Source organism: Cucurbita maxima, unplaced genomic scaffold, assembly GCF_002738345.1.
Source record: "Cucurbita maxima cultivar Rimu unplaced genomic scaffold, Cmax_1.0 Cma_Scf00686, whole genome shotgun sequence".
Taxonomy (NCBI): domain Eukaryota; kingdom Viridiplantae; phylum Streptophyta; class Magnoliopsida; order Cucurbitales; family Cucurbitaceae; genus Cucurbita; species Cucurbita maxima.
The window spans coordinates 1-12,297 of NW_019272702.1; the positions used below are offsets into that span (position 1 = coordinate 1).

Sequence of the window (12,297 nt, forward strand, 5' to 3'; positions counted from 1 at the left end):
TTCACTTGCCATCTCCATTCCCAAACTTAATAATTTTCATAATACCAAGCATTAATATCTTAACAAAATAATTACTATATTTATAACATTTTTCATTAAATTATAAATTTAGCCTTAAATGAAGTAATCATAAATAAAAGTAAACTTCAAAAATGGTATTATAACTATTTAAATATTTGGTTTTGTGTTTAATAAAATCTAAATTAAAATTTTAATGTTTTTTTTTGTTTAATAAGTCCTTAAATTTTAATTTTATGTCAAATTAATACGAAACATATTTGACATTTTTTTTAAACATAAGTAATTATTAAACATAAAATTAAAAAATTAGAGCAGTAACATACCTAAAAAATTTAATTTTATATTTATATATCAATTAATTATTGAAAATTTTGAATATTTTAAATTTTATTAGACATAAAATTCAACTGGAATATAATAAATCATTAATTTTTAATTTTTTCTTAAAATATATTAGCTAACAATTACATGAAAAAATTGAAAAAATCACACATCCATTATATACTATTTAAAGTTTATAAATAAATAAATAAATAAATAAAGAAATATATATATATATATATATACACACACACACCCATATATATAATAAAGATTAAAATAAAATTAAGAAATAAAAGTATTAATTATAAGGTATAAATATATATTTTTTTGTTTGAAAAGAAAATACAGTTACTATAAATAATGTTGGGGGCGTTACATTTCGGTTTAGATGTGGCAGCTTTATTCGACCAAATCAAGGACGCCACCCGCTTCCTACCCGCCGGAACAATCACGCTCCATTTCTCTTCTCGTCTCGTCTCGTCGCTCTCTGGCTCCCCAAAACCTTCTCTTCCAATCCCACAACCCTCGCCGGAGCTACACCATTTCCGCCGACGGCAGACCTTCCACCGCGCACCCCTCTGCCATTGCCATTGCCATTGCCATTGCCATTGCCTCATCAATGCCGGCACATAAAGCTTCCAAACTCCAACCCTCCCGACTTCAATCAAAATTCTCCCAATCCCACCTTATTCTCTACTGAGCACAACGAAACTCTTCTATTCAATCCTCTCATTCATTCTGCATTTTCACGGTTTCTCGAACGAACGACGACAATGGCAGGCCAAGCGGAGCTTATCCCTTTTTATCAGCTTCCGTTCTGAGCCTGTTGGGACGGGGATAAATCCCTAGAATGGTTAATTCGTGTGATGGTATTGCCTATTGATTTTTTGTCGTTGAGGCGCTTGGGATTCGCTACCTCGACGCTTTGGATCTGTGGCTGATCGAGTTTGTCCCGAAATGGTATTCGTTTTCCATCAATTTGCTGCCCTTATCGTTATGACTTAATGAACTCAATTCGTTGCCCTTAGTTTAGCTGACTGGAACAAACTCCAAGCTCCATCAAGCTTCAATGGAATTTTGAAATTTGAACCGTCTGGTTATTGTCATCAACACTCTAATTTGATTTTTATGCATTCCTTTTTAGATGCTTTATCAGTCCAGAAATCATTTACGTTTCAACTTTTTATATTTCTGTGGATATTTTTATATACGCATTAAGAGTCAGTAATCTGTTTTTACTTCTCTTGTGTCTAATGTGAATTTTCTCTTTCTGTTGACATACAAATGTGAATGTTTAAGCTATGTCTTTTTATATGCTTGTGTTGGAACTTAAATGGAAGACCCTGCTATTTATTCGGTACATTAAACCTCTTATTCGTCCCACAGGCTGGTCAAGTAAATCTAGCGGTTGGGTGTCTTGTTTGGATTGAGGATCCTGAGGTAGCCTGGATAGATGGGGAAGTAGTGGCAGTTAATGGTCAAGATATCAGAGTACTCTGTTCATCAGGAACTACTGTAAGTGATACTTTGCAGGATGTTACACTTGATTTGCTATGTTAAACTGTTATATACTGCTGACCATTCGGTCAGAATTCCATTTGTTCTACATTATTGTACATATATAAAGCTTTTGTAGAACTATTTAATGGTTGATGTCGAGGTGTTGATTGATTGAAAAAGGTTTTGTAGCACTATTTGATGATGCTTTGTTCAAAAAGTTTCTACACTTGTCACAAGTTATTTTCAATTTCCTTTTGTTAAAATCCATGATGACTAATGTCGTAACCATGATGTTTGTTGGCTTCATTTTTTTTTCTTGTCAACACAATTAGGACAACAGTCTTATTATTAATGCCAATAGGTTAAAATAGTGTCTTAACTTGTGATCTGTTGTGCTCCTTTGCTTATAAAAAACAAACAACGGTGTCCCTTTCTAACTGTTATGTTTCATTCTTCTAAAGGTTGAGGCCAAATCATCAAATGCCTATCCAAAGGATCCTGAATTTCCATCATGTGGTGTGGATGATATGACAAAACTAGCTTATTTACACGAGCCAGGACTGCTACAGAACTTGAAATGTCGTTATGATGTTAATGAAATTTATGTGAGTAACTACAATTTCCTCCCCAGCTTAGCAAGTTCATTCCCCTGGGGTGGGGGCTTTTGATCTGTTGCTTTGTGGTGTCTCTGTTATTGATACTCTAACTGTCCCCTTTCGTGCAAAGGGTTGAGAAGTGCGGTTGTTGGCACTATAAATGGCTTGTAGCTGTTATATTGCAACTTTGTGATTAAGTTGGAGTATTAACCTGGTTAGTTTTAAAATTTCTTTGCAATTCCACAGACCTATACTGGGGGTATACTAATAGCCGTAAATCCTTTTCGAAGACTTCCTCATTTATATGATAATGGCATAATGCAACAATATAAAGGGGCGGATTTAGGTGAGCTGAGCCCGCATCCCTTTGCCATTGCAAATTCTGCATATAGGTATTCCCACACATTATATGTATGCATTTTTTGAATAATTAAATGTTTCATTTTTTCATTCAAATTTAAAAATCACCAAAAATGCAGACAGATGATTAATGAGGGTATAAGCCAGTCAATTTTAGTTAGCGGGGAAAGTGGAGCTGGTAAAACGGAGAGTACAAAGATGCTTATGCGCTATCTTGCCCATGTTGGAGGGAGAGATGGAGGGAAGGCTGCAACTGGTGAACGCTCTGTAGAGCAGCAAGTACTAGAGGTATGGACTTCTTACTGGTTTGTTAATTTTCATCAATCCTGAAGGCTGAAGTCATTTGATAGAACTATTTTATCATTCAATTATTTGTGATGCCTTTTACGTTTAGGCTCATACCCTCCTTTGATTAATAGGAAATCAAAATGAGTGGATTTAAACTTATGTTCTAGAAGCATAGGATATCCTACTTATTGTTGGGTTAAATTACAATAATGATTAACTTACGTTGTTTTAACAGTTAAATTCTTCCTAATAGTATTATTATCTCTAATGTTTTCCCCTCCAAATCGCATCCTGAGAATTTAGCACCTGACTTTTGATATTAAGTCGGTGACAAATTTATCTTTATATTACATTTTCTTTGCGCAGTCCAACCCTGTTCTAGAAGCATTTGGCAATGCAAAGACTGTTAGAAACAATAATTCCAGGTGGGCAACCTACTTTTGGAATTCTTTCCTTTCATTTTCTGACCACCAAGCTTTTTCTTATATGCTCTTTTTACTGGAATAAGATTCTGAGTTGATTACTGTGTATCTGCAGTCGGTTTGGTAAATTTGTGGAGATCCAATTTGACCGAAGTTGGAGAATTTCTGGAGCTGCTATTAGAACTTATTTATTAGAACGTTCCCGTGTTTGCCAAGTGTCTGATCCTGAGAGGAATTATCATTGCTTTTATATGCTTTGTGCATCAACAGAGGTAAATTTCTCGTCATGAATATGAATTTTTTTGGACCCCCTTTTCAGGGGAGGGGGAAGGGTAGGGTTCTGGTTGGAAAGAAATAGGAAAGGTCAGGCTACTTTCTTTGTTGTTTTGTGGTTAATCTGGTTGGAAAGGAATAGGTAAGTGTCCCTCAGAAGGGATAGTTTGTGGGAGGATGTATTGAATGTGGCTTTCTTTAGGGCCTCTCTTGCGGGATGCTTCCCTTTTATTGGTGAGGCTCGTCTCTTTGTGGGTCTCCCCTTGAATTTTGTTTCTTCATTTTCTTATGAAAGTTGGTACTTCTATAATAAAAAAATTCACATATATGTTTTTCCCTCTTTTTGTGTATTCTTTTAATCGTCATCTTTAAATGCTTTCTTTATTGGTCTTTTCCTTTTACCATCTCTACAATTGTAGTTAACTGTACTTGTGTTCTAATCCGAGGCATGTTATGTATCTTAGGCAATTAGTATGGTATATATGAAAGTAATTGACGAGTAGTGGTTGAGTTTAAACTACGTTTTACGTCCATTTCCTTCGCTAACGGTTCATTTAATTTTATTGTTCGTTGAAAGTAAACTCACTTTTCAATGTAGTGAGGGTTTTTTTTTTCACCTCCTTGAAATCAATTGTTTCCTTTTTCTTTTTGATCAGGAAGTTGAAAAGTATAAGTTAGGGAATCCAAGAACATTCCATTATCTTAATCAATCTAATTGCTATGAACTTGATGGACTGGACGAATCCAAGGAATATACTTCTACTAGAGAAGCTATGGATGTCGTTGGAATAAGTACAGCTGAGCAGGTATTCTTTTCTCTTGAACCTTCGACTTGCCAGTGAATGTAACCTACCCAAGTAATTGATTTGAGGTCTGTATTTTTAGGATGCTATATTTCGAGTGGTAGCTGCAGTACTTCATTTGGGCAATGTTGAATTTACAAAGGGGAAGGATGCGGATTCCTCTGAACCTAAGGATGACAAAGCTCGGTTCCATCTCAAAATGGCAGCAGAACTATTCATGTAATCAGCTTGCTCCTATTTTTAGTGAAGTGGTGTCTGAGATAGTTGAAGCCTTGTAATCGGTACTTTTTTTCTTTTTTGGCGCAGGTGTGATGAGAAGGCTCTTGAAGATTCAATGTGTACTCGTGTGATAGTTACACGTGATGAAACCATAACTAAATGTCTCGATACAGTATCTGCAACTCTTAGTAGGGATGCTTTGGCAAAAATCGTATATTCAAGATTATTTGATTGGTAGGTTTTGTGTTTCATTCTTAAATTACTTTTTAATTTAAATTTGTCATTGTTGTTTCTATCATGGACTCTTTTTAAACATTTCCTTCATGGACTCAGGATTGTTGATAAGATTAATAACTCAATTGGCCAAGATCGTGATTCAAAACACTTAATCGGGGTTCTGGATATCTATGGATTCGAGAGTTTCAAGACAAACAGGTGCTTAACCGGTATGCTTTTGCTTTCATCATTAGTGGAGGATGAACTCCCACCTAGCAATTTCATGCATCTTTTGTTGCCAACATATAACACGAGACCTTTTCATTTTACCTTCCATTAGCGAATCATATGGTTAGGCCCCCTATTATGCAGAGGAACAAGGAAGCCAAGGGCTGGAAAGCCAATATACCTCTGACACGTTTGTTAGAGGGAATGTTGGGAATTTGAGGAGGGAACAAAGTGAGGGGCTGGAGGGAGTGCTTTTAGGCTTGTGACAGTGTGTCTATTTTCTTTCATGCTCTCATTTAGTAGTTTTTGCCTTGTGAGAGGAAATGGAGAGTTTACCAGCCCTTTCTAATTGGCTGGGAGTTTGTTATTGCCTTAGGCAAGAGTTTTCGTCTAAGTATCAATACATTGCAAGGGAAAGACCTTACAAATTGGCATCAGATCATAATCTGGGGAGGTTGGGAAAAAAATGGTGCGGATGTGGGTTGAAGAAAGGCTCGATGTAATAGATCAAGAGATGGATGATATGAAGGCTGAGGTTGGAGTAATATAAGAGAAAGTGATGTGCAGAATCGAAGATACCCTCACAGTTTTATGAAGATCAGTGGAGCGACTGACTGTCCCAGGGAGATGAGTTCAAGAGTCCATTTGCAACGCTTGTATTAGAGCTAGCCTGGATTTGATCATGGTCGACCCTGGTCAGAGGTGAAGAAAGCTCGTGACAGAACTAGAAATGGGCGGATTCAAATGTAACGCTGGAGAAAAAACCTAATTCGGAGAAGGTGGAGGAAGTTTTCAGCGATAAGAGTAAGGTTAAGAAAGGTTGAGATGCTTGAGTTTGGTTCTCAGGAATTAGCTTTAAATTGGTATTGTGGGAAGGAAGAATGGGAATCATTCAAGGATGGAATGATTTGCAGATGCAATTATTGGAACGATTCCGACGATGAAGCAGGGTAGTGTTTTGTGATGTTTCCTTGTCTTCAAGTAAGAAACCACCATGATAGAATACTGCTACACGTCCGAGTTGTTGATTGCTCAACCTAGTTGTTAAGGTTGTGTTGGTAGCGCATTGGGTTAGCAAATATGATGAAAATGGCATTGTGCGTGGAGGATCATGAAGTGGCCAGATTAGAAGCTTCGAAGCCTATCATTCTAGTTGAAAAAGCCCAAGTTCTTGCTCTAAATCAAACTGGAATGGAGGAAAAGTCGGCAAGAAGATGATGGAAATGACACCCCCATGCGTACGATCACTCTGACGAGTAATCCCACCGCCATGCCACGTAAAGAGGGTCTGATGAAGAAACTTTCTGATGTAGAATTTCAATCTTGGTGATAAAAGGGTCTTTGTTTCGGCTGCGAGGAAAATTATTATGTTGGCCACAAATTTAAAGCAAAGGAGATTTAGGTTATGGTGGTCGAACAGAGAGGAACTTGAAATTGTAGAAAGAGAACAATTTAATTCTAGAAGCAGAGGAAAATTTGTTGGCGGAACCATTTAGATGAAAGGACGGATCGATCATCAAGAAGTAGTGATCTTAATTGATTGTGGAGAAATGTATAATTTTATTCCTCAACGTTTGGTTGAGAAATTGAACTTACCTTTGACAAAGGCCAGTTAATGGGTACAGGGATGGCGGTGAAAGGAAAAGGAGTGTGTGAAGGGGTTGTGCTCACTTTTGGAGAATTGACAATTGTGCTCACTTTTGAAGAATTGACAATAGTTGAAAGCTCCTTACCTTTGGAATAGGGGAAGTCAACATAGTTTTAGGTATGCGATGGCTTCATACCCTTGGAGAAACACGCATGGATTGGACGACCCTATCAATCAACATTGAAGCAGAGAAGCTGCTAAGTGTGTTGAAAGAGGGCCTAGGCCTAACCAAATCGACAGTATCGTTGAAGAAGATGATGAAATCTTTGGGTGGAAAGTGATGAGGGGTTCCTCATAAAATGCAAAGCCTTGGAGATGATGTTTGTGACGACAATCCTCCCAGAGTCGGTACTTATGGCCGAAGTCTTTGTGTCAGTTCTCCAAATCCTGAATGAATATGAAGATGTTTTTCAAGCTCCTGAGGGCTTACCACCCCAAAGAGAAATTGATCATTGTATACACCTTCAAAAAGCACCTTCAATGAATGTCAGGCCTTGTCAATATCCTCAAGTGCAGAAGACTCAGATCAAACAACTAGTAGAAGAGATGTTAACAAGAATCTTAAGGCCGAGTGTCAGTCTCTATTCAAGCCCAGTTCTGCTAGTGATTAAAAAGGATGGAGGATGAAGGTTTGTGTGGATTACTGTGCATTGAATAACATCGTGGTGCAAGACAAATTTCCAATCCTGATGGTTGAAGAACTCCTCGATGATTTGGACGGATCGTCCATTTACTTGAAGATTGACCTCAAATCAGAATATCACCAAATTCATGTCCACGAGAAAGATATTGAAAAGATGGCATTTTGAATACATGAGGACATTACGAGTTCTTAGTCATGCCATTTGGACTTACGGACGCCCCTTCTACATTTCAAGCATTGATGAGCAAGATCTTTCGCTCATTCCTACGTAAGTTTATCTTGGTACACTTTGATGATATATTAATTTACAGCACAGGATATGAAGAAAACATACGCCATTGGGAGGTGTCTTCAATATCTTGAGGGAAAATCAGTTGTATGACAAACCTACTTCAGCCATACCTTGTCCACTATAGCACAAGCCAAGTCGATATATGAAAGGGAGCTCATTGCGATTGTGTTGGCGAGGGAACCTGTAAATACTAATGCTACGAAAAAAGGTTGGCACTGCGGCCTTAAGACAAGATTTATAGCCAAGATTGGATCAATGAGCATGACCAAGTACAATATAGACTAGACCTTGAGAATAAGGCAGTTGATGCCCGGTTCAGAGTCCCACCTATTGCTCACTTGGCTCAATTATCTGTCCCCTTACTTCTTGATGTGGAGGGTATCAAAAGCGAAGTAGCTGCTGACCCCAAACTCAGTCGAACCCTCCAACAACTAGTGGCAGATGAAGACAATCTCTTTCTATTTCACAAGGGTGATTGCTGTACTAAGGAAGGTTACCTAACGAAGACCTCCTCTCTCATCCCAACAGTACTACACACTTTTCTCGATTCTGTGTTAGATGGACATTCAGGGCTTATACAAACCTATAAATGGTTGACCAAAGAGCTTTATTGGGAAAGGATGAAAGCAGACACCAAGAACTATGTTAGAGAATGCTTGATTTGTCAGCAGAACAAATCACTTGAGGTGTCACCAGTAGGGCATTACTGCATTTTGAAATTCCAAAGATGGTGTGGGAAGACCTTTTGATGAATTTGATCGAAGTATACTAACTTCATTAGGATCCAATGTCACCCCGGTAGTAGTCGCTCGTTTGAGTAAAGCTGCCTACTTCATTGCCATCAAACATTCATTCACTGCCAAGTCAATAGTCGTGACTTTCATTGAAGAAGGAGTAAAACTTCATGAGTATCCTCATCGGATTGCGCTGACCATGATAGGAATTTTGTTAGTCATTTTGGACTGAGTTCAGAATTCAAGGCACGAAAACTTAGTAGAAGTACATCTTACCTCCAGAATCTGATGGGCAAAAATCGTGAACAAATGCCTAGAGACATACTTTCGTTGCTTTTGTGGGAAAAGACCAAAGCAGTAGCTATGTATTCTGGTACAGCACCACATTTCATATTTTCATTGCTATCATTCCCTTTCCAAGCTGTGTATGGACACCCCTCACCGCTATTGTTATCTTATGGGGAAGCTGAGACGCTAACGCAACACTACATCAACAATTAATGGAGAGGCATGCCACTTTAGATCGGCTGAAGACTCATTTGAAGGCTGAGAATGAAGAAATTCACAGATAGGAAACCAGAGATGATGCTGGATGTTGGTGATTGGGTTTTCTTGAAACTTAGACCATTTAGGCAGGCTTCAATTTCCAATTGAAGGAATGAAAAGTTGGCGCTCAAATACTTTGGGCCTTACCGAATTGGATAGAAAATAGGACTTGTGGCTTAAAAACTTACATTACCAAAGGAGGCCACCATACATTCATTATTTCATGTTTCAAAATTCAAAGCCAATATACATTCATAAAGGTTCTCTTGCAGGCCAGGAGTGTTGTTAGACACTAGGTAAGCCTATTAGAGGAGGGGCAAGAAAGCCAATATACCTCTGACAAGTTAGTTAGAGGTTGAGAATTTGAGGAGGGACCACTGGTGCATGAGGGAAGTGAGGGACTGGAGGGAGTGCTTTTAGGCCTGTGGTCATGTGTCTATTTTTCGTTTATGCTTTCATTTAGTAGTTTTTGTCTTGAGAGAGAAAAGGGAGAGTTTACTAGCTCTCTCTAATCAGCTGAGAGCTTTGTATTCCTTAGGGCAAGAGTTTTCCTCCGAGAATCAATACATTGTGAGGGAAATACCATACATTTTTTTCTCTCTCTTCTATCAATAATTTGATTGGTAGGAAACAGCATACTGTTCCATTGAGAGAGGAAAAGGTGAGGGGAAAGAAATCATTTCCAGCCACGCAAGGCTGAAGGAGCTTAAACCCCCTCTGCCCCAAGAGAAAATGTAACCAGCGTTGATAAATAGAAAGAAGTATTTACAAAAGAAAAACTCTATAGAGTAACACTAATTGTATACCCAGAAATCTGATGACCTCCGAAACTTCCTCCAATTATGTATCTTTGTTATCAAAAGATCTATGGTTGGCCAAATGAAAATATTGATGGCACAATCCCAAGTAATCTTGGCTCTGCTTTATAAAGGTGTTGCTCCAAAGAATCATGAGCTTTGTCTTTGCTATTGCATACTAATTCTGACTCCTTTAAAATCTGTTCTAGCATTTTAACAGTATAGGTTAGTGAAGAATCCAAGTGCTGTAGACCACCCATTAGTGGAAAGATGGAAAAATGAGAAAAAGGAACCCTCTTTTGCACCCAATTAGCGGTGTTACTCCCCGTCAAAAATTGTTGTTGAAACAAATAACTTGTTTTATGGGATTTTGTTCATCCAAATATCATTAGAATAACCTTCAGAAATAACAAACTGGTAAATTGTAGGGTGACTAAAAAGTGTGTTGCAATAGTACATACCCGAGAGTGTATTGGAAGAACAATACTCGCTTTGGGAATGCTTCATCTAGAATGAATTTGGTGCTAGTTGTTTTATTTTTCATTTAATATTGTGATACTCCCAACTCCGTTTTCTTTATAGGATTTGTTTCGGTTTTTTTTGTTTCAAAAACATTCTGCGTTTTCAAATAAAATCAATAATTTTATCTACATTTTTTTATTTGTAAATATATATTTTTAGCGATCTTTAATATATTGATATTATTTATATATTAGGATTGGAGGTATCTTTTCTTTTGAGCCCTTATTTTATCTAATTTATCTAAATGAAATTGTACGTATTGTTTTGAATGAAATTGTACGTATTGTTTTGAGCCCTTACTTTATCTAATTTATCTAAATGGAATTGTACGTATTGGTCTATGCAGCTTTGAGCAATTTTGTATTAACCTGACAAATGAGAAATTGCAGCAACATTTCAACCAGGTGGAGCTTGAATTGTGTACTCTTTTTTTCTTTACTTTCCTGGATCTTGAAATTTAACTTGAACAATGTTGTTTACAGCATGTGTTCAAGATGGAGCAAGACGAATATACAAAAGAAGAAATTAACTGGAGTTATATTGAATTTATTGATAATCAGGATGTTCTTGATCTCATTGAGAAGGTGCAGAAGAGTTTCTTTCCTTTCGTGACTAATTTGAATTTTTCTGCAGATTTTGTAGACCTGTTTATATTGTATTCCTAGGGTATTATTCTTTTATTATGAAAAGTATCCCTAAGATTTTTTTGAAACAGAAACACATATTTTTGTTGAAATAATGAGACCAATACTTAAAAGATACAAAGCTCCACGGAGAAATGAAAAGAAACAACTAAAAAGGATTACGAAGAAGGATATTGTTAACAATCCAAATAATACTAAATGCTCTTCAACAAACGGCCTAAAATAATTATTCAATCAAAACATCAAAATAAAGCCAAGATCTCAGGGCTCCAAAAAGGAGAGGAGATTTGACAACTGAGAACCTACTCAAATACGCCTAACCGAACAGAACTCCAAACCACCAAAGTAAACATCCCCGTAACCTTCCAAAAAATAGGCAACCTTCAAACTCTAAAATGAATAAAAAATTGAAACTAAAAATGATCTTCAAGATAACATGAAAAAGTAAAAGGCGCCAGAGACTGGATTACCAATAAGTAATTCTCATTGTTGGACAATCAAAATGGATGAGTAAAGCACAATTATATCGTAATTTGTGGTGATCGAGGAGTGATTTCTTTCATATGTAATCCACAAACCTCAATTAAGGAATAGAATTTGGGAGGAATTGAAGGATACTTTGTTACTGATTATGAAGCTTCAACTGAATTCCTTTGGTGAATAGAATTTGGGAGGAATTGAAGGATACTTTGTTATTGATTATGAAGCTTCAACTGAATTCCTTTTGTCAACACCGAAAAAGACTTTAAAATGCTTCTGCAAAAGAGTCTTCGACAGAAAATTTTATATCTCAACTAAATATGCTTCAGATTCATCACTGCTCATACTAGCATCATATTCGGAATCATGAATAATTAGAGAGGAGATAGGATACTTAGTGATAGGAGGGTCAATGATACGTTTTGTTAAAGTGTCATTTCAACTTGGAGGAGTGATCACTGAAAGAGTAAAAGAGTTAGTAGATTGTGAAGGGGCTCCTATTTAAGCAAGTGGGGAGCAGAGAACAAGCTTATTCCAAAACGTTTGAATTGATCTCTTAATTTTCTGAAATACCAAAGCAATCTTTCTTCTTAGTATAATAGAGAGGGTAGGCTTCAATAAGTTTATTTTTCATTATAGAGACATTCAGTATAGGTTTAAAATGATAAGAACCTGAATAAACGATTGAGAATACCAACTTCAATAAGTTTATTTTTCATTATAGAGACATTCAGTATAGGT

At 36.9% G+C, this 12,297-nt stretch overlaps 1 protein-coding gene across 1 annotated transcript; it reads left to right on the forward strand.

The window, feature by feature from the left end:
* Window positions 1-1,253: 1,253 nt before the first annotated feature.
* LOC111474800 (myosin-6-like) lies at window positions 1,254-11,097 on the forward strand. Its single transcript, XM_023119686.1, has 13 exons — window positions 1,254-1,305; window positions 1,732-1,860; window positions 2,307-2,450; window positions 2,688-2,833; window positions 2,921-3,089; window positions 3,456-3,514; window positions 3,627-3,783; window positions 4,441-4,590; window positions 4,670-4,806; window positions 4,894-5,040; window positions 5,140-5,241; window positions 10,779-10,836; window positions 10,915-11,097. Exons 1-13 carry the CDS (start codon window positions 1,303-1,305, stop codon window positions 11,095-11,097), a joined length of 1,584 nt encoding a protein of 527 aa, XP_022975454.1. The 5' UTR covers window positions 1,254-1,302.
* Window positions 11,098-12,297: the final 1,200 nt, after the last annotated feature.